Here is a 21,639-nt window from a genome sequence, read left to right on the forward strand (position 1 = left end):
GTGGAAAAACAATGTTTCCTTTAAGTAAAATGAGCTAGGTAACTAAAGTTTTTAAAGCACTTTCCCTCTAGGGCCCATAAATTTTTTCCACCCTGTATACCCTGTAAAGTAATTTTGACAATATTTTACTTATTATGTATTGTATTGTAGTACCGGGTAGGTTTCCGTAATTCGAGGTCTAGCGCATATTTTACTATCATGTAATTACTTATTCATTATATAGGTTAGTTTGATACAGTTCAAGATATAAATATACTCCATACCCCTAATACCTACTCAAAGTTAGTAAAGCAAGTGGTAAGGTTACTAGAGAGTCTGAAGATGAACTTTTTAGAGGGTGAAGAATCTGCATTTGTTTTAACCTTTTCAACGCCAAAGACCACTAAAACGGTCATCGTCTGTCGTGCCCGCGACACCAATGACCATTAAAAAGGCTATGGCGGACATTGTCAAAACGACTTTCCTACTGTCAGTTAAGATTCATATTTGCTCTTCACCAGTTAACTTTTTGGCGTCCATGGCATTTCTTGACACGTGTGGAAAAGCGTTGAAAAGGTTAATAAACTGTGGAACCCTATACCTAGGGCATCAAATGATGATCCCTGTGACAGTCCATTTTTGTATGGAGTAGCTTGCAATGTCAAATGTTTGTAGATTTTTTTATGAATATAACACATTCATTTATTTAGAAATCTAACAATTATTTTTTTAGATTACGCCTAACCAAAATATAATTGAAGGAACTGTCATAGGAAGGTATAAGATACCTACAAAAAGGTGACCATGTGACAGATTGAGGAGATGGGTTCATACACTTCATACTCATCATTCTAAATTAGGAATGGTAAAAAAAACACATTTATCACCCTTCAACATGGAAGCCGTATTCTGCTTTAGGTACTTATTCAGGTAATAAACTAGTTTTATGAGGGTTTTACAGCACTCCATTGTTATGTAATACCAATTAAGTTTTTACCAGAAAGTTCTGGTAAAAAAACTGATATAAAAAGTTGAATGAATTCCTTTCACAGTGCTGTACACTCTACCTCAGTTACACAACATGAGATTCAACCATTAAGTGACCTTTCATCTGATTGTATAATGTGCACTTAACAAAAACATGTTATATGGTTAATGGGTCTGAATTGTACATATCATATCAAACAGTTGAATTAGTAAATTTAATGTGAAAAAATGCATGTTTTTGTGCCCTCCAGCAAGTATATCTAGGGTCCCACCATGTAAATACTAGTCCTATTAACTACAATGAAATTTAAATCATTAGGAGAACATTACGGTTTGTTATTGTATTTGAGCAAATAAAGAATATACAATGCTTGACCAAATATGAAAAAAAATGTGACAGTGGCCGGCAAAACGTCCCACTTTGTTGGTTGCCATAAGGATGAGATTTGCTTGTATCTTTATACAAATAACCTGCCAAGGCGTCCTTACGGCAAGCAACAAAGTGGGTGAAGCAACAAATTTCCAAGATACTCCCAAAATGTACAGAAACTTCTGTATGAAAATTTTGCTGCAATCTACAGCTCCACTTTAATGTGTTAGGGATCCATATGTTCTTCTCAGCATGTATTATACATCCATTAATTTTATATTTATAATATTATTGTATGTACAGGTCTGTCAAATGAAAAAAAAAAGGTACATTCCTAAAAAATCTTTGATTTCTTATGAAAATTAAATACCAATTATAATACACAACACAATGTTTACCCAACACTCCTGTATTATTGCAGTAATATTGCCCTATTGCAGTAATACCATTTAATTAACAAAAAATATACTGTTGACTGGTAGAGAATGTCTTATGACATTAAGTCTGCCTTTTGTATGACATTTTTCTTTTGTGCAATAAAGATTAAATAAGTATAGTTGACAAGATTTAAGGTAACCTTACTAAAACAGATACCTACATATATCTGATATATCTAATACCTATTTGTTTTAAAAAAGATGAAAAAACAACTGCTGAATCATGCCAACATGGTCCAAAAGTAACTTTAGTTTTTGGAAAACAAGATTTTTATGAAAGTATTTGCAGTGTTGGCCAAGCTAGGCCCCAGGCCCTGTAGTAACTACTAACCGCCCCTTTCTCAGAACCCATTATATAGACTGCCGCCTTGCTGCCATCCCTAATCTCTTGCCACCCTAGGCCTACTGTGGCCTTATGGCAAACCCTCTTCTGATTAGAGTAATTGATGCCTCCCCATTTATTATTTGTAAAGCAGGCAGGCAGTTGAAGTAACTGATAATGCCTGTATCCAGAGTTATCGATAATGTTTTCAGTGTTGAGTAGGATTTAAATTGTGCTTATCTAATTATTCTTAAAGTCATTAACACTTTGGGCTGATACTATATCCTCTGGGAGTTTGTTCCCAGGTTTGACCACTCTGTTGCTAAAGAAGTGTCTATGAGGATTATTGCAGGACCTGCGAGACACCAGATTATACTGATGACCTCTCAGACGGTTGTTGTTATTGCGATGTTATTTAATCCTATGCTTTTACTTTACTTGACACATAACATAATGGAAGCAGGTCTGGTTGCAAAATACACTATTGCACTATTGTTTAAAACAGTAATCAAGAGCACTTATGACTCACCAATAATGAAAAGCGTGCTCCCCAGCAAACACAGTCCAAGGCGCACACAAACTGCCCTATTCAGGCTACTTGTCACCCGTCGTGAGAAGTAGCTGATCGGGCAGTTCCATCGCTGGTCGTTAGGCTGCTGCTCGTACGTCACCGTCGTTGGTTGGTACACCGCACTCGTCGGCATGATATCCAATAAGACTTCAACTCTTCACAATGAAAACAATCCCCGATCACACTGCAGAATCACTACCTCACACAATGTTTTAACACCAAATTCGGAATTCACGCAGCTTCAAACTTACACATGAAAATAAAATTCAAATAAAAATGAAAACAAGACGCTGGTTTGTATTTTCTTTTATGCTTATAAGATAATTAATTAATCGAGTGCGGACCGACGCGCATAACGCGTTCGCAAATTTGACAGCAATGAAGTGAATTGAGTGAATGGGAACTATCGAATGATTGGAACTAGTAGTGATGTCACAGTGATGTAGTGACTACTGACCGAGTGGAATTGTATGATTATGGTGCGCACACACCAAGTATCACTCACAGACATCTCAAACGCATCCTATTCCTATGGTCTCACTCTAACATAGCTGCGGCCTTTGTTATTAAATTAAATATCATTTATTTTCCGGCAACTATGGCCCATATATACCTTACAGACTAACATACATTCAATAATAAAAATCGTAAAATATAAATATCATTTTGACGACGCAGTTATCGGTTGCGCCACCTGTTTGCGGGATTCGGCAGATTCCCACGAAACCGCCGAAATATCACACCTTTCGGCCAGAAGTCCGCCCGTTATTGTTTGATACTTTTCTTCTAATGGTGAGTACAGACAGCCGCACCGGACCGCGACTTTGATGAAAGATTAATTTATTCAGATTATGTATCTTTGTTGCCGCTATAACAACAAATACTAAAAACAGGATAAATAAATGTTTAAGGGGGCTCCCATACAAAAAAGTGATTTTTATATAATGGTACGGAACCCTTCGTGCGCGAGTCCGACTCGCACTTGGCCGATATTTATTTGGTACAAGCTTTTATCGCTAACTGTACTTTACTTTCCACAGGCAACTAATTATCGTTGTCTCATCACTCATCGCGACTAATTATCGTTGTTTTATCACGGAGTTTCCATGGCCACCTCCTGTCTCCATACCATCATCAGATGAGCTCTATGTTATCATAGCATTGTTATTCAATTTACATATGTATGCAAAATTTCACAGCTAAATCGGATCAAATTTAGCTTCCAAGATTTGATCCAGACTAACATACATTTATAGTCTATGAAGCCATTTCCGTCAGTCGAAAAAAGCGGCAAATTTAAAAAATGTCAGTTCGAAGGGTTATTGTCCCATAGAAAATTTGTATTTCGTGCCTTTTTCTACTGACTAAGTCGTTTATCAGAGTGAACATAGTAAGGCAAGTGAAAAAAGTGAAAGCTTGTAAAAAACATGTGACAAGGACAAACAATAATAACGCTTTCTCTACTGAAAGATACATAAGACTATTGGTCGTTCGGTCATCCCCCCAACCGCCGCTCATGTCTGGTCAAGTTATACCACGTTCATGTGTACGCAGCATAATGAGTGCTTGAATCAAACCGAGTGGATTTATTTTCGAAATTTGAACTGAAGTACAGTTGTAGTTCAGCAGTTTTGTTTATTTTTTTATACTCTAGGTAGTTAGAGTTTACGGCAAAAATCTAAATTTCTTTCCTTAGCTCTCTATGTTGCGTAACAAACTATCTTTTGATTGTTCACTTTTAAAATATCGAAATGCCGGGACTTGCCCTTAGCCAGCCGTGTGTTCAAAGTATTGTTTTTTTTTTGTTTAATGCCTGCACGTACTACTGTTTCTGTTTAGCCTGATGGTTGACTAGTAGAGAATGCCTTTAGGCATTAAGTTCGCCATTTGTACTTTATTTGTTATATTGTGCAATAAACTTTAAATAAATAAATAAAAATAAAATCAAGTAGAAATAAAAGCAAGTACTTAACGTTACAAGTTGTAACTTACAACTCAAGAGGTTTTTGTAAATTAGGAAATAAACTCATTATTGTGCAAAAATACTTTAATAATATGCTTTTAAATACTAATAATAAATCATTTCATATCAATTTAAAAGTAAACACTATATTTTCTTAAGCTTCTTAAGTTAAAGGCACTGATCCTTGACAACGTTACCTCTAAATATTTACAAATATGCGAATTGTATAAATATACTCGAATAATCATTGTGTTAAAATAATTGACAAAATTTTGTTGCCGTCATTTGAAAATAAGATCGTATTTACATTAGGTCGACTGTCGCTTTCAATGGGCAAAAACATGCTTGTTGATAATAGAAGACCTAGTGTAAGCGCGCCCTTAAGTTCGTTTAAGATTTGTGTTCTAAATCAAGGCATCAGCAGAGCTTCAGCATAAATACCTGGCAATGAATGAACACAATTAAATTACTATAGACGCGTCGTTACATTTGTACTGGCTTGTAAATATGATACATAATATAGTTTACAAAAATACATAGGTACTTAGTAATTCACACATCTTTGTACATATCAGCAGGGGCTACTTAGTCAATAGAATTGTAAACATAACATAGAATACATAAATAAATAAATCGTACATAAAACTATATTACGTTGTGCGGTTATTTATTCTACATTTACAATAACGGAAAGTCAATAAAAGCACGTGGAAGCCCACTCGCTAGAAAAACACAATGTTTCTCATTCACATATGGCAATACAACTTATGATAATACACTGATTTTGAGCATAATCAATTATTGAAATGAAAGTTTCTCGTCAGTTAGAGACAGACCAAGCTAAGTTGGCAACGATTTTGATAGCCCAGCCTGTGCAAGTGTTAAGTAAACGTCATAATTTCATAGAAGTTTGACGTTTAAAATAACACATGCACTGTCTGGGCTGTCAAAATCGCTGCCAACTTACCTTGGTCTGACTCTAATATACTCACATGTTATAATTTGTGCAACCGACACCTACTGGGTATAAAATTTAGACTAAATTAATCTAAAAAAAATCATAACAGAAATAAGCAAAATAATATTGAGTACCTATAGTAGTAAATCTATAAAATTAAAGCACTAACTCAGTTGTCTTGAATATGTCTTTTTCCTTCTTGTCATAATCATAAGTGACCACCAAGACTTTTTATAACAAAAGGTAAAAAGCCAATCCTTACATGTCCGCCATTTTGAAAAGATGGTAAAAATGTACAAATGTCAAAGTACAGACTTTATCACAAGGCCAAAAAGCAAATAAATATACGTCGCGGTTAGTTTGTAGCAAAAATTATTCGAAATTTACACATGAGAAGCTTAGGGTAATCTGTAACAATTGTAAACTATCCATATTTTTTTCGATCCCAAATTTGTATAATAATAATCTAATTTATGGGAATATCATCTTTGTCATGTTTACTAATTTAGAAATTCAGTCAGTCTCATCCTCTATTCAACACAACTCAGACTAGTCGCAACAGCTTAGGACTCGAGAGGCTACAATAATGTGTCGTTTTTAAGAATATAAGGGATGTCAGTGCGGCGGGCGCTCACAATATCCGCACTTCAACACTAAAGTGTTTCACGACGTGAGCGCCTGCCGCACTAACGTTGCCTTTCCCGGGCCCGACTCATTATAGAGTCGGCGATATATACAAGCCACTAATAATATCGCTTGCGCCGTCACTCGACAGCAAAACCGGCCGTCTCCAAAACGGCCTGCTTCAACTTATCGTGAAGCTTCTCCTTCGTAGGGTAGGGCGGGAGATCGAGGCGGTTGAAGCACGTGTGGGCCTTGGGCAGCGAGTCGGGCGAGGCGTCGGCCACCAGGTGCAGCGTGAAGAGGCGCGGCGCCGCGGCGCCCGTGGAGCCCTGCAGCGCGCGGAAGCCGGCCAGCGGGACGCGCCGCGAGCCGGTCACGAACTGGAGCAGGCGCGCGCGCATCTCGGCGTCGAACTGCTCCACCACCTCCCAGAACCAGGCCACGATGGGCGCGTCGGCGGCCACGTGCTTGAGGCGCGTGTGGCGGCGCCAGTCGGCCGGGTCGAGGTCGGCGCGGCCGGCCAGCAGCGGCTGCAGGTCGCGCGGCGACAGCGGCCGCAGCAGCTGCGGCGGCACCACGTCGGCCAGCCCGCGCTGCAGCGCCAGCCACTGGCGCTCGGCGCCGCGCGTGAAGCGGTGCGCCACGTACAGGCGCACGTACTCGCGCTTGTTGGCGTCCGTCACGGCCTCCGCGGCGCCGCCCGCCCGCAGCTCCACGCTGCGCACGGCGCCGAACGACGAGCACTCCACGGAGAACGTTGTGTCTATAACGCCTGCGATGCTGTTCTCCCTGGAAATTATTAATACTATATTATTATACAGATCGTGAAAATCAGCGTCCGAATGTGGATAAGTCGACGATGAATTAATTATTATCTATAATCAAAGTGACAGACAGCAACAGATGAATACATGTTTTATATTCGAAAAAATATCCATTGAAATGTAAACAAAGGTTGCTACGTTTAAAATTAGTATTACCAGTATTACGCACTTTCAACGCAATTCATACCTAAGTATATAGTTATTGCTCCAATTTATTCATGTTTTAATAATAAGGCGTGAGTTTTTTTTGAGTATCATGTTATTAAAAGAACTGGTGTCAACTGATAGCAATTACGTATATATTCAATGTCACCTATCGACAAGTAGTACCTATTGAATTTAATGACTATGAATTGATTATTATACTTTACGAGGTCTGTGCAATATGCCCAAATGAGTATTTCGTTAAAATCAGAAACTATGTATATTTTTATGCATAGAAAAATTGCATTCAAAGACTAAACTCGTGCATCCCAGCTGAGGATCCAGCTCGTTCAAGTCTTGTAAACCGCATCATTTTAGGTTATGAAGCGTGATATAACGGCCAAGAAACCGCTTGTGTGTACGCACCGTGAAGACTCGAGGCAATAATCTGTTACAGCATTCAATACAGCAAGCGATGTAGCTCCGGGTCCACGTCCCGAATGTCATGGAGAGGAATGGGCCTGTCGAGGAGTTGTTTGTAGAAGAGCGCTCTAAAGGCTCGAGCCAATAGTGTCTGTAACTCACAGCATCCAAGACAGCGAGCGATGTAGCTCCGGGTCCACGTCCCGGATGTCGCGGAGGGTGATGGGCCGGCCGAGGAGCTGCTTGTAGAAGGGCGCCGTGAAGGCCGCGTCGAGCTGGTGGCCATGGAACAGAGCTACGCCGAGGATGCGGCCAGCGAAGTGGAAATAGGAGAGATGCTCGGGATTCACCTGGAAAATAAAGGGATGCTTATTTAGCTTGGAGTTACTATGTGAGATCAAATTAGAAACGAAAAGTATCACAAGATAACCAAGGTTGTTTACATCCACGAGACTGATGACGATTGAAGATGTTTCTCTCCAACTCGTCCCAGAATCACTTGTGTTCGCGTACTGGAACAACCCGTATTGAGGGTTAAACCGCTCGCCTCCCAATAAATGAAGCTACTCTCTGGCTACACCGCCGTAGTCGAGGCCATCTTCGTCTCGGAACTTCACTAGCAGCCGTTTGCGAAGCTGCTTGTCTCTGAGCTTCATCACCTTGCGGAGAACTCCACGTTTTGTACTACGTGTCTTAGTATTCATTTTTTTATGCTCTAATATGACTATTGCTACTCACCCCAGAATCAGCATTTATTTGCAATGCGTATCGGTCATCGCCCGCGTTAGCATACTGGAACAGTCCGTAGTGGGGGTTAAACAGCTCTCCTCCCAACAAGTGGAGCCACTCTCTGGCTACACCACCGTAGTCCAGGCCCTCTTCGTCTCGGAACTTCACTAGCAGCCGTTTGCGGAGCTCCTTGCCTCTGAGCTTCATTACCAATCGGTAAGATTCTTCGAGGACTTGAGTGCGTGAAACCTGGACATTACAATTATTGGAAGATTTTACAGATAGTAAGTTAAGAGTTATTGTAATAAATACATAATATGTGCGTCTGGTAACGGATCCCACCCCGGATCTCCAGAATCACCTGATGATGCCTCGTAGATGCGAAACGCAGTTGGAGGGTAATGGCATGTAAAAAATACGCAAAGAAGCATAACTGGTTAGCACTGATCGTTTGGCACGATTTCGCGGATTAGGATGATATTTCACCTGTCCAATGTGTATTGCACCTCACTCTCTCATTAAGCAAAATGTGAAATGCAAATACACATTGGACCAAGAAATTGTACAGGTGGAATACCATCTTTAGCAATTATGGTTATACACTAGGCCAGGGGTCATCCGGCCCGCGGACACCCACGCGACAGCCGTCCGACACGGTCCGTTCCGTTCCCATTAAACAACAACTAGACCCCTCCCCCCCCCCCCCCCCCTGCCTCAAAAATGGTGGTGGTAATGATGGTGGCCCGCGTGTAAGTTTCTGAGGTGCAATATGGCCCTCAGGTAAAAACGTTTGGAGTCCCCTGCACTGGGCTATCATCGGCAAACTACCTTGTCGAAGTCTCCTTGGGCGCTTGCCGAGGACTTTAGCAAAACATTATCCATAACTATCATGCTTGGATATCCTTGTGAATGATCTACATGAATACCGCTATCAGTGTATGAGCCATACAGACAGCAACAGATGAATACCTCTATCCGGCAGTGCCCGGTCTGCGGCTGCAGCGCCTGCAGCTCGGCGCGCAACACGCGCGCCTTGGCGGCCAGGTCGCGCTTGTAGCGCGGCAGCTCGTCGCCCGCCTCGCCCGGAGGCGCGCCCGCGGCCGGCGCCGCCAGGGGCTCGGGCGCCGGTGCCGGCCGGAGGAGACAGTGTGTGAGCCACACAGACAGCAACAGATGAATACCTCTATCCGGCAGTGCCCGGTCTGCGGCTGCAGCGCCTGCAGCTCGGCGCGCAACACGCGCGCCTTGGCGGCCAGGTCGCGCTTGTAGCGCGGCAGCTCGTCGCCCGCCTCGCCCGGAGGCGCGCCCGCGGCCGGCGCCGCCAGGGGCTCGGGCGCCGGTGCCGGCCGGAGGAGACAGTGTGTGAGCCACACAGACAGCAACAGATGAATACCTCTATCCGGCAGTGCCCGGTCTGCGGCTGCAGCGCCTGCAGCTCGGCGCGCAACACGCGCGCCTTGGCGGCCAGGTCGCGCTTGTAGCGCGGCAGCTCGTCGCCCGCCTCGCCCGGAGGCGCGCCCGCGGCCGGCGCCGCCAGGGGCTCGGGCGCCGGTGCCGGCCGGAGGAGACAGTGTGTGAGCCACACAGACAGCAACAGATGAATACCTCTATCCGGCAGTGCCCGGTCTGCGGCTGCAGCGCCTGCAGCTCGGCGCGCAACACGCGCGCCTTGGCGGCCAGGTCGCGCTTGTAGCGCGGCAGCTCGTCGCCCGCCTCGCCCGGAGGCGCGCCCGCGGCCGGCGCCGCCAGGGGCTCGGGCGCCGGTGCCGGCCGGAGGAGACAGTGTGTGAGCCACACAGACAGCAACAGATGAATACCTCTATCCGGCAGTGCCCGGTCTGCGGCTGCAGCGCCTGCAGCTCGGCGCGCAGCACGCGCGCCTTGGCGGCCAGGTCGCGCTTGTAGCGCGGCAGCTCGTCGCCCGCCTCGCCCGGAGGCGCGCCCGCGGCCGGCGCCGCCAGGGGCTCGGGCGCCGGTGCCGGCCGGAGGAGACAGTGTGTGAGCCACACAGACAGCAACAGATGAATACCTCTATCCGGCAGTGCCCGGTCTGCGGCTGCAGCGCCTGCAGCTCGGCGCGCAGCACGCGCGCCTTGGCGGCCAGGTCGCGCTTGTAGCGCGGCAGCTCGTCGCCCGCCTCGCCCGGAGGCGCGCCCGCGGCCGGCGCCGCCAGGGGCTCGGGCGCCGGTGCCGGCCGGAGGAGACAGTGTGTGAGCCACACAGACAGCAACAGATGAATACCTCTATCCGGCAGTGCCCGGTCTGCGGCTGCAGCGCCTGCAGCTCGGCGCGCAGCACGCGCGCCTTGGCGGCCAGGTCGCGCTTGTAGCGCGGCAGCTCGTCGCCCGCCTCGCCCGGAGGCGCGCCCGCGGCCGGCGCCGCCAGGGGCTCGGGCGCCGGTGCCGGCCGGAGGAGACAGTGTGTGAGCCACACAGACAGCAACAGATGAATACCTCTATCCGGCAGTGCCCGGTCTGCGGCTGCAGCGCCTGCAGCTCGGCGCGCAGCACGCGCGCCTTGGCGGCCAGGTCGCGCTTGTAGCGCGGCAGCTCGTCGCCCGCCTCGCCCGGAGGCGCGCCCGCGGCCGGCGCCGCCAGGGGCTCGGGCGCCGGTGCCGGCTGGAGGAGACAGTGTATGAACTTTAAAAGATCTGCTTGATAAGGATAAACCGTTTAATTTGCACCTTTTCGGCTCAAGTTATAGTGGCAAAACGATCAGCTTACGATCGGAATTGGAAAACTACATTTAGGGCTATGCTAAACATAACAAAGAGGTATTAGACGAATTATCTCTTTCACAAACAATTGAACGACGTTATGTGGTTTCGACCTTCAGTCATGAAAAAACGAGAAGTTTCGTCTCAACTCTGCTTTTGAAAATGTATATAATTCCATAGTTGACATAACACACATAAAGGCTGTATAACAACATCAGTAATACATGTATTGGTACCGACCGGCCTGGCGGACAGCGCGAGCCTCGGGTCGGTGAACTGCGTGGTCTTGTTGTTGTGGTCCACGAAGTACGCGCGGCCGGAGGGCGCGTGCCGCATCTCCCAGCCGGGCGGCAGCGGGCCCGCCGCCACGGCGCAGTGGCGCAGGTGCGAGGGCACGCGCGGGTCGTGCCACGTCGACGCGCCCGTGCCGCTGTTGTAGAAGTACACTTGCCCTTGGGCTGTTGTGCGCATTTCTGGGAAAACACGAAACTAATAATTAAATATAAATAAGTATATATTTGGTGACAATCTTCCACTCGTGGCCATATAAACCGATTCTTGAACGACATAATCGTCCACATTTATGGCAAGTAAAATGAGAGTCCGCACCGAATCTACCCTCATCGCGCATGTGTTTTATTGCCAAGTCTAGAAACCAGGATCTGTCATGGATTCCTCCACTCCAACACCCAGAGGCTTATGACAAGGCCTTCCATTCCATTGTATTAAAAAAAATTGCATTTGTTTGGCAAGTTTTGTTCGGTGGGCGGTTAGACTACAGGACAACTGTAGAAATTGGGTGGTTATCGCCGTTAGCGATAAAGCTGAATGACACGTAAAAGTGCGTTCACCCAGCTCGAGTGAAAGGTATTGCTCCAAATAGGAGTTGCGTGCATTTTAGTCATCAGAGGCCACGCAATGAATATGCGAGCGCATACAGCTCACGTAGTGTTAACCGTTTAGTGTAAGGCCTGAGTTGACGCTCGGAGCAGAGCGTTCAGCGGGGCGTGCAGTGTGAGATAGAGCGTCCAACGAGTGGCCTCAGTGCATGCTCACCGCTCGTGTGAATCAGTCGCATTCACCATGGCATCGACGTTGGACGACATTCTTGATTTCTTTTTAGAAGTGACTTTTTCTATAAAACAAGGTCCTAGTGTCGTAGTGAAGCAAATAAGACGGTTTGGACAATTTCCCACTTTATACGAAACCTTAAGATGCAATGGATTAAAAGTGAAATTAAATGCTTTAATTTACCTTCTATTTATTTATACAGTCTATTTTTGTATAAAGTGTGAGATGATAGCCAAAATGCTGGTTTATTTATTTATTTCAATAATTATTTGTTTACGACGATATAACTGCACGCTTTTATCGCCGCTGCAAATCACACACAGGTTTGAACCTCTCCGCGACGCCCCGCTCGACGCTGCATTGCCCGCCCGGCATTCGCTTTGTGCAGCGTCGACTCAGGACACCAGTATGAATTTCATTTGTTTAACATGCACGCCGCATGCCCCGCCCCGCTGCACGCCCAATTCGAGCGTCCACTCAAGCCTTACACTGAGGCCTGAGTGGACGCTCGAAGCGCAGCGTTGGGCGGGGCGTGCAGCGTGGCGTCGGGCGCGCAAGTGATTTGAGGAGCGTGCACTAAGGCCGCTCCTATACGTTGCTTAACATGCACGCTGCACGCACAACTTTAGCGTCCACTCAGGCCTTACACTTAGAGTTGACTAAACAAAGCGAAGTCTTAAGGTTAACTACGGGTCCACTTTCATGTTTCTATGTTCCAAATGTTTGCTTCTTAAAAAGGAATGTTTGCTTGTCATGTGACGTCGTCGCCTTTCGTTTAAATAGATGCTTAAAAATAGTTAACCCATTGTTCGTATAATTTTTGGCAAGAGCAGTATCTAATTGAGGACTAAGTTAGAGAACATGACATGCTACTCGTATAAGGGGAGGGACAACGTAATTGTCTGTTGTGTGTTAAGTGACCTTCCATTGTCCAATATGTCTTTTTGTACAGTGAAAATGCTGTATAAATAGTACTGTTAATAAGTTTGTGAGTGTTATTACCGTATCCCGGAGGTAAATCGGCGGCCACGGGTATTGCAGGTGTAGACGGAGACGTCGGAGCGGAGCTCGCGGGCGCGGGCGGCGGCCTGCGTGTCGCAGTCTGCGGCTGCGGTTCGGGCCTGTTGAACAGTTCATTATAATTAATCTTAGCATAGAAAAATTTGGATATCAAAGCAGTTACAAAATGTATTCTACTTCGTGTATAGTCACTTCAAATAGTACGAACGGAAGATGAAAGTTTTTTGTAGAAAAGTGCCCTCAGTTCATCTAAGGTTCCCACCTTAGAACCGATCTAGGACTCGTCAAAATGATATTCAGTACCTTCGTAAAAATCTATCTATTCTATCGCTCTAGAGGAACAAAAATTACATAGGACATTATATAGAGGTCGCGATCACAGGCGACGCCAATAGCGGCGTGATGGGAGTCGCGGAAGTGATGGGTGAACAGGTGCGGGGGGACTGCTTCAACTGCGCCAGGCGGAGTGCGTGGTTTACCCGAAATAAAGATTTACTCACCTCATGGATACAGAGGTCGCATTGTTGACATCGGTGTCCGACGTAGGCGAGGTGGCCGGGGAGGCGGCGGGTGTCAGGGGCGACGCCAGCGGGGACGTGAGGGGCGTCGCGGGGGTGAGGGGCGAGCCGGGGCCGGGGGCGGGGGCGGGGGAGGCGGGGGACTGCGGCGCGCGCGGGTCGGGCGCGGGCCGCTCCCATTGCGTCAGGCGGAGGGCGTGGTTCACGTAGTACGCCCTACAAACAGAACAGAAGTAAAAGATCAGTTGCGGGGCGTCCGTAAAACTCATTTCCTACTGGCTGGCACATTTCGAGACGACTGAGCGCTTTATCCAAGAAATCTTTAATCTATGTTTTTCGTGTTTTTATTTCTATGTACAATAAAGTATATACATACATACATACATATCTTTAGTATAAAGCTTGCAAACAAGTTCTGGCTTTCATAATTGATACATTCGACACGCCGTCACTGTGGAAGATTTCACCATCTCAGATATCTTTGGTGTCTCGGCATATACTAAGGGCTATTAACAAGGGGTGGGAGAGGGATAAAAAATTGCAAAAAAAATAGTCACGTAGTATGGGTGTTCCCTTAGCGTTGCTATTAGATTTGTAAATTTTCACAAAAAAGTAACTTTTACTATCATCATGCTCAGCTTTTTATAGTGATCTATAGTCACATGGTTACGGCACAAGGGCGCTTTCTTACCTGTAAAATACTACGCCGTAAGCCGCACCACTCAGTAGCATTTTACACTAGAAAAGTCTATGGTATTTGTTGGAACGAAATTTTTGCTGATGTGTAATTTATATGAGTAAACGTGGAATTGCTTTGCTCGATTATACTAAATTATGGGAGTACCAATGTGTAATGAAAGCGTGTCGTTAAATGCGCCATCTAGACTAGGAAGAAATTGATCTGTGTATAATTTACAGAACAACGTATTTTATGTTTGGATATCAAAACTAAAATGTTATGTATCATCGTTCACCTTGATTTATTATAATGACTATAGACTAAGAAGAAAACAATAACCTTACTTGAAGCATGACCAATGACCATGGTCCTTCTTCAATACAATACCTTTATTTTTCGATTGCAAGTTAAAATAACAATGTAACTTTATGCATAATAACAGTAAAAGCGTGACCAACCGTTGTTACATTGTGCATAATCTTCATCATGCATCTGTTTATAGCCATTTTACAAACATGATATGCTAATGGGTATGTCAGACAAAATGAGAATACTAATTGTAATTAGCTTTGGTAGCCGTCAATCTTCTCAATGTCATAGTAATGACAGTGTGACATTTTAAATGTTAAACCCCTAAAGGCTTCTCACATCTCTTACTTTCCAGACATAGTTGAATGATGGTTGCACATTTATAGCCTAGACCTAGGATCACATACTTGCACATTCTTCTTACGAAATAGTGTTCATTATGATATTGGTTACACACTAATTCTGGTATCGGTTCAGTCCATCATTCTGGTCAGAATGAGAGAATTATCGTGTATCCCTTGGACTGACAGACTGATGAAAATCAAATATTTTAAAATATTATATTCGTCAGTGCGTTCTGAATGACAGAAAACTGACGGAAGATTGATCGTGTAACCTGTTTATGTCATTCTCGCGTCAGTCACCGTCCACACCAAAATGGAGCAAGACGCGTCGCAAATTTGCCGCCCTCCCTATCTATGTCCTCCCCCGCCCCCGCTGCCACCAATTGAAACAGAAAAGGAGTTCATTACAACTTTAGAAGGCACTGTCGCTTTTGTGAGACAAGACGCATAGTCATTACTGCAATAAATATAAAAGAAAAGACAGGCTGGAAAAAGGATAGATAGTAGCAACAGTAAAAGGATAGTTGTCATAGCACAGGCCCTTTTTTATAATGTTATAACATTCATGCTAGACTAGATGACTAAATGACTGTTGCGTTCTGTGCCCAAACGGCGACGGTGTCGTACTTTTATCAGTCTGTTGTTAATTGACTGATAGTGTAACCATGTCCATTTTCCACCATTTTGGCATCAATCAAAACTCTAATAAGACTTGACTGAACTGACGCCAGAATTGGCGTGTAAGCGATGTCTAAGACACGTGATAAAATAAAAGCGCGACCATCTCAGGCCCATTAAGCGTATGCCAATGAAATTATCAAACAAAATGGTTGTAATAAAACAAAGAATCTAGATCTAGTTGTGAAGTAATCACTATTAAGCAATTAAAATTACTGCTTCCACAGTCTTATGATACTACATTAACTTTCTCTTTAGTTTGGTTCATAGATGTCTTGATCTTGCCTGCCTCTACTTTAACTATTTTCCTACAATTTTTTTTATTTAAACTTTTTTGCGCCAAATACAAAAATCTACTTAAATATGGCAGATTTAATGCCTAGTTTTTATCTAATTTACAATTCAAATCCGAATTTTCCTGTTTTCAGACACTCTCATGTCTCCTGCTGGGCCTACGACCGCCAGGAGAGAGCCCTCGCCCATGGCGTAGGTGGGTTCCCCTTGCATCCCGTCTTGGCAGACCAGGAACAAGTTATAAGCCCCATGCACATGAGCCTCAACAACTAAATGAATCCACATTCATTTTGTAATTACCTGCCGCTAGCCGTGAACCTCTCCTCCCAATGTTGTGGCAACGGCTTCTGTGTGTTGTGTGCTGCAGGTTCCCTTGGAGCTCTGACATCTCCCGCTGGGCCGACTACCGCTAGTGGAGAGCCCTCGCCCGCAGCTGAGGCGGGCTCGCCCCTTGTCCCGTCTCGGGACATTAGGGACACTATCACTTGACCTCGGACACCACATGTCTCGCCAGATCCATCTTCGCACAGTTCGAGACATTGATCTTAAATAAAAACGAAAGTATAATTATTTCAATCTCAAATTTCAAAAAATGCTGATGAAAATTACATTTATTCAGTTGTGTAAATTTCAGTAGTTGGTGACAGAGCTCAGGGCTTCAGTTTCACATTCCTGGTGTTGTAAGCTTCCATAGGCTACCATAACCGCTTAGCAGCAACTGTACTACATATGTACTAGTTTTCCACCAACAATATATAAAATGGAAGATTTAAAGCTTAAGTAGTAACACTACTAGAACAGCATAATATTATTGCACTTATTGTAATATACATTAAATAAGTGAAATAAAGAAGCATTTGGTTTCAGCTGTGACTTACCATGACTAATAGGTATAACAATAAGCTGAAACTTAGCATTCCATGTAAGTATACTCGTCAGCAAGACCAAAACAATATTAATTATCAACCACAAGTATTATAAAGTAGTGACTCACAACCAGTGTCCTTTAACTTGTGCACTGTTGACGGCTGGATGCGGACACAGCCGAGGAACCCAGATCCTTGTCGTTTCTGCACTTTCCTCTGGTTCCATACACTGAAAAGTACCAGCATTTAGTAATACAGTAATTTTTTAAGTGTCCTGCAAAGCACCCCTGCTTACTGCATGTAATAAAAAATATTTGTCGAAATTTGAACTTTAATAGGTGTCAATAGAGTTGAATATCATATTTGGTAAGCGGTAAAGGTTTAACAAATTGCTAGTAAGTTACATTGTGTTGAAATATAGTACAGTCAAGTGTATAAATATGGGTGTACACATCTTGATCAAAAATATGTCCCATAGCATCTTATTCCAGTGTAATAAGAGCGTAGTACCATATTTATGAGAGGATTCTTGCAATACATATTTTGGCACTTGACTGTACATATAAGCATCCAAATTGTTAGGAAGAACATTTTTAATAAGATAAAAATATGAGAGATACATAGAAGTCCTTTTGAACTTGTTTTTGAAATCAATTATTATTAAAACAGTAAATATGAGACTATGACATCATTGTTTTTGAAATCAATTATTATTAAAAGAAATATGAGACTATGACAGTGTTTTATGAAAGTAAAAGCAGTTATAAAGGCAGTTGCCCTCTTTCAGCATCCTCCAGTCCACTATGAGATAATAACTCTTTATTCAAAAACAATATTGATTCAAAAGATATTCCATTGTTATTATATATATTTTTACCACTTCAGGTACCAATCAGATGTCATTCCCATTATAGTAACCAGTATTTTATTATTACATTTAAGTAAATAAAATAAAACATGTATTTTCTAAATACACTGTTTTTCCATAACAGTGCAGTATTCAATAACAGAAGGTTTTGTAAAGATTAATTCATAAAATAAAAATTAATTTAAGCATCACCAAAGATCTCTATCACAAAGATAACCAAATCTCTATTTCTATCACCAAAGAGATTACAATAAAAAATTAAGCATAAACATACAAGAGAACAATTTATTAAGTTACCTGATTGTAATTCCATCTGCTTTAGTGAGATACAAATCATAGTGTGTATTCCATTTTGGATCCAGGGTTGCTTTCACAGCATTTGTTGTGTATACCTGAGCACTTCCATTGACTGATATTTTAGCAAACGGATCTGGCATTCCTGCAATACGCACAACAACATAATGAGTATTCACAACAAAAACAACACACTTAGTATCAATATAAAAAAGTGACGGCATCCAGCAGGAAGCATATTGAAATATTTTATCCAAACACCGACAGTCTCTTGGGAACAAATTATGTTCGCACGTCAATTCGCGTTAATATGCTCCAAACAGCACACAGACACCTATTTCTCAGACCTTGAGGAAGACCTCCATTTACATACTGATAACAATAGACGGAATATGAATCTTCACTTACGAAAGAGATCTCTCCTCGCCAAATTCCTTGCACAAACAACTGAAAACAAAACGATTCAATGGATGAATTGTAACGAAAAGTAAAATATTCACACCGTCCCGACGTGCGGAAGTCATTCGAATATTTAAATATGTTCTTACTTGTGAGGCGAATCTTTTGAGCTCCATACTTTCGTTCCGATGCAGGAGTCGACATTTTACCATAATTTTAACTAATAATAACACTTAAAACATTTTAATTTTGTATTTCTACCACTTCAGCATAAGTGTTTCACAAACCATAAGCCACCATTTTTCTTCCTGTTCTGAGATTTCATTCAGTTTATGTCAAACTACCATTCATTCGTTTACAACCTTTTCATTCATTATATCATAAGCTGCTTTTACACGCCTAAAATACCGGTAAATATATATACCATTTTGGTAATATCGATAGATATAGATATCGATAGTTGTGCTAAAGTGTAGTTTCTCGTTTAGAAAGCTTAGTTGCCTTAGTTGTCAAACATTAGTGTGCATTAGTGACACGAATAGTACGTAGTACGTACATTCATAAAAATAATAGAAAGTTGTTGTTTTCGCCGGATAAATAAACGTTTTCCATAAGTTTGTATTTAGTAGTTACAATTTAAGTGAATTCTATTTCCTGTATCTTTATTTACTTAAGTATCGATGCAACCGGGTAAACAATAGTTATTTGTTTAACAACAATTACTATCTTATACAAATATCATCTGTATACTGCGCTTTAATGTTATCAATATTGATAACAATATAGGCCGAGTATATAATATCACTGTGTAATTTATCTTGTTAAATTGTTCCTCTATCTACCTACTTGTAATACTAAAGAATAAAAGATAATAATAAATACTCAACTAAATCTTAGCTAAAAACAATATTTAAAATGAAACCAATCATCATTGTTCACGGTGGAGCTGGGGATATTCCTCAAAATCGGGTGCAAGGTAAATTAGACGGGATGAGAGTAGCTGTCACAATCGGCCACAAAGTTTTGGAAAGGGGTGGCAGCGCTCTTGAGGCCGTAGAGGCTGCCGTTGTTTCTATGGAATTAGATGAGAACTTTAATGCAGGTATAGTATAACCGATATAATGAATTATTTTATTAATAATAAGTAGCTTTAATTACGCCAAAACAAAGATTACAGTTATAAACAAAGTACGTACAAAACATGCGATCGACACTACGAAGGGATCTTTTCCGGGAAACCCTTTTTTTTACACAGCTATTTATTTTATTGTAAAAAGATCTTATTACAAAAATAATTCTAAAAACTTTTCAGGTTACGGCTCTGTTTTAAATCTTCGCGGTGAGGTGGAGATGGAAGCTAGCATAATGTGCGGTAAAAACTTGGATGTAGGTGCAGTTACTCTGATTAAAGATTTTTTGCACCCAATAAGCATTGCGCATAGGGTTTTGACGGATTCCCCTCACAGTTTACTCGGTGCTGAAGGTGCTAAATTGTTCGCTCTAGAGAAGGTTAATAAACATTTTTTATCTTATTATATACACAGCAATTCGCAGTGCGTGATGTTTATGAATTTAAATAATGAATTATCTTTCTAGGGTTTTGAAACAGTGCCACCCGAGTCTCTTATATCGGAAAATGCTAAAGCTGCTCTACAGAAAATATTAAAAGACGGAGACTATACCAGGACAGAAATAGGAGTCGCAGATGAGGTACATTCCGTAAATTGTATATGATTATAATGCTTCATGAAACTGGCCGAAATTATACTTAAAATTATTTTTTTGCGCCTTCCTTTAATTAGTGTTTGTCACTCACAGGGCGGCGTAGGAACAGTCGGAGCCGTAGCGATTGACGCTGAAGGTCACGTAGCTGTAGCTACCAGCACCGGAGGCATGAGTGGAAAAGCCGTTGGCCGAATTGGTGACACGCCACAAATCGGCAGTGGAACTTACGCCGACGACAACGTAGGCGGCGTATCCACCACAGGTATTAACTCAGATATTGAATACACCTGTTTATATTAAAGTATTCTATCTAACTTTTTTTCTGTTTTAGGACATGGAGAGACAATCCTTAAATTTTGCCTCGCTCATAGCATTATAAACAAAATGAGAGACGGAACTCAAGCTGATGTGGCAACGCGGAATGCTGTCAATGGTAACGCTTCATTGAACACTAATTAATTGTTGTTTTTGGCAGTGGTATCTGAAAAAAAATGAACCGCGTATATTCCTATTTCAGAAATGACCGCTCGTTTAAAGAATACTGCTGGCGCAATAACTTTGTCCAAGAATGGAGATGTTGGAGTCCACTTTTCGTCAAATCGAATGTCATGGGCATATATTAAAGATGATTCAATATATTATGGCATTGAACCAGGACAAGTGCTTGTAGACAAATATTGTCCAGATTGCAAATAAATTTCTATATCTACATATTACATACAATTCTCAAATATATTATTGAAAAAATCTGTACTTTCTATTACAACCTTACTGAGTACCGACACAAAGTAATCTAAATAGGCATAACGGAATGTGTTGTTGTTGTCCTACTTATTCCTTGGATCTATGTAATATAGTTTTATATTACTTACTTTTGACTTAATCACCTAAACGGAAAAATGAGGCCACCATTTGCCGCTTAGGCCAGAAAGCAATAATTTAGCTAAATAAAACTATGTGACAAAGACCAGAAGTTGGGGAATAGATACTACAATATACTAGATACTACAACATTCATATACTGGATTATACAGAAATGGATTGGTATATTAGAATTATCAGAAAACACAAACCCCCCACTGAGGGCGCCACTGGACGGACCACTCAGTCTTAAATTATTTGATGGCCCTAGTGGAATGACTATATATTGGGTCGTTACCTATGAAATTGGCGTTTCTGTTCTTAAGTATTAGTCATGTCATAGTTTATTTATTTTAATAGTAACTTCGAAGTATTTTTTTAATTTCTTTGTGCGCTACATAACAACGATTTTACATACAATTATTTGCTACTTTTATTGTTTTATGTATTCAGAATACCGCCCTGAAAACAGTTCTTTTCATGTGCTGCCGGCTCGAGTATTTGAATGACCAAAGAACATATAATCACTTGAATGACTTATATTTTTCTGACTGGACAGATAAAAAAAAACTGGAAAAATTTGTTTGGTTTGAAAATGCCATCACAAAATAATCCGCAAAATTCATTGTATGAAAAATCGAATTTCGTTAAAGTTCTCCATACAAA

The 21,639-nt window shown here is 42.4% G+C and overlaps 3 protein-coding genes across 4 annotated transcripts in view; 1 reads left to right on the plus strand and 2 right to left on the minus strand.

Moving 5' to 3' along the window:
• LOC133522016 (uncharacterized) overlaps positions 1-3,072 on the minus strand; it is a 30,060-nt gene extending 26,988 nt beyond the window's left edge. Inside the window, exon 1 of the mRNA XM_061857189.1 lies at positions 2,625-3,072. Within this exon, the coding sequence (XP_061713173.1) occupies positions 2,625-2,799 (175 nt within the window). The 5' untranslated portion in view covers positions 2,800-3,072. The remainder of the gene's footprint in view (positions 1-2,624) is intronic.
• A 1,623-nt stretch (positions 3,073-4,695) lies between these two features.
• On the minus strand, positions 4,696-18,726 carry LOC133522002 (E3 ubiquitin-protein ligase SMURF2). The gene is made up of 12 exons (XM_061857172.1): positions 18,537-18,726; positions 18,397-18,435; positions 17,992-18,133; positions 16,955-17,055; positions 16,261-16,504; positions 13,639-13,872; positions 13,121-13,239; positions 11,288-11,520; positions 10,785-10,949; positions 8,341-8,580; positions 7,765-7,952; positions 4,696-7,000 (listed from the first exon to the last, which is right to left on the minus strand). The coding sequence occupies exons 1-12, from the start codon at positions 18,589-18,591 to the stop codon at positions 6,352-6,354; spliced, it is 2,409 nt and encodes an 802-aa protein (XP_061713156.1). The 5' UTR covers positions 18,592-18,726; the 3' UTR covers positions 4,696-6,351.
• Positions 18,727-18,924: 198 nt separating this feature from the next.
• On the plus strand, positions 18,925-20,818 carry LOC133522001 (probable isoaspartyl peptidase/L-asparaginase GA20639). Of its 2 annotated transcripts, none has more exons than XM_061857170.1 (6): positions 18,925-19,489; positions 19,700-19,896; positions 19,984-20,097; positions 20,206-20,374; positions 20,444-20,545; positions 20,630-20,818. In XM_061857170.1, the coding sequence occupies exons 1-6, from the start codon at positions 19,303-19,305 to the stop codon at positions 20,806-20,808; spliced, it is 948 nt and encodes a 315-aa protein (XP_061713154.1). In that variant the 5' UTR covers positions 18,925-19,302; the 3' UTR covers positions 20,809-20,818. The 2 variants fall into 2 exon arrangements, with proteins under 2 accessions (XP_061713154.1, XP_061713155.1); XM_061857171.1 differs by having other exon boundaries at positions 20,650-20,818.
• Positions 20,819-21,639: the final 821 nt, after the last annotated feature.

Source organism: Cydia pomonella, chromosome 10 (assembly GCF_033807575.1).
Source record: "Cydia pomonella isolate Wapato2018A chromosome 10, ilCydPomo1, whole genome shotgun sequence".
Classification (NCBI taxonomy): domain Eukaryota; kingdom Metazoa; phylum Arthropoda; class Insecta; order Lepidoptera; family Tortricidae; genus Cydia; species Cydia pomonella.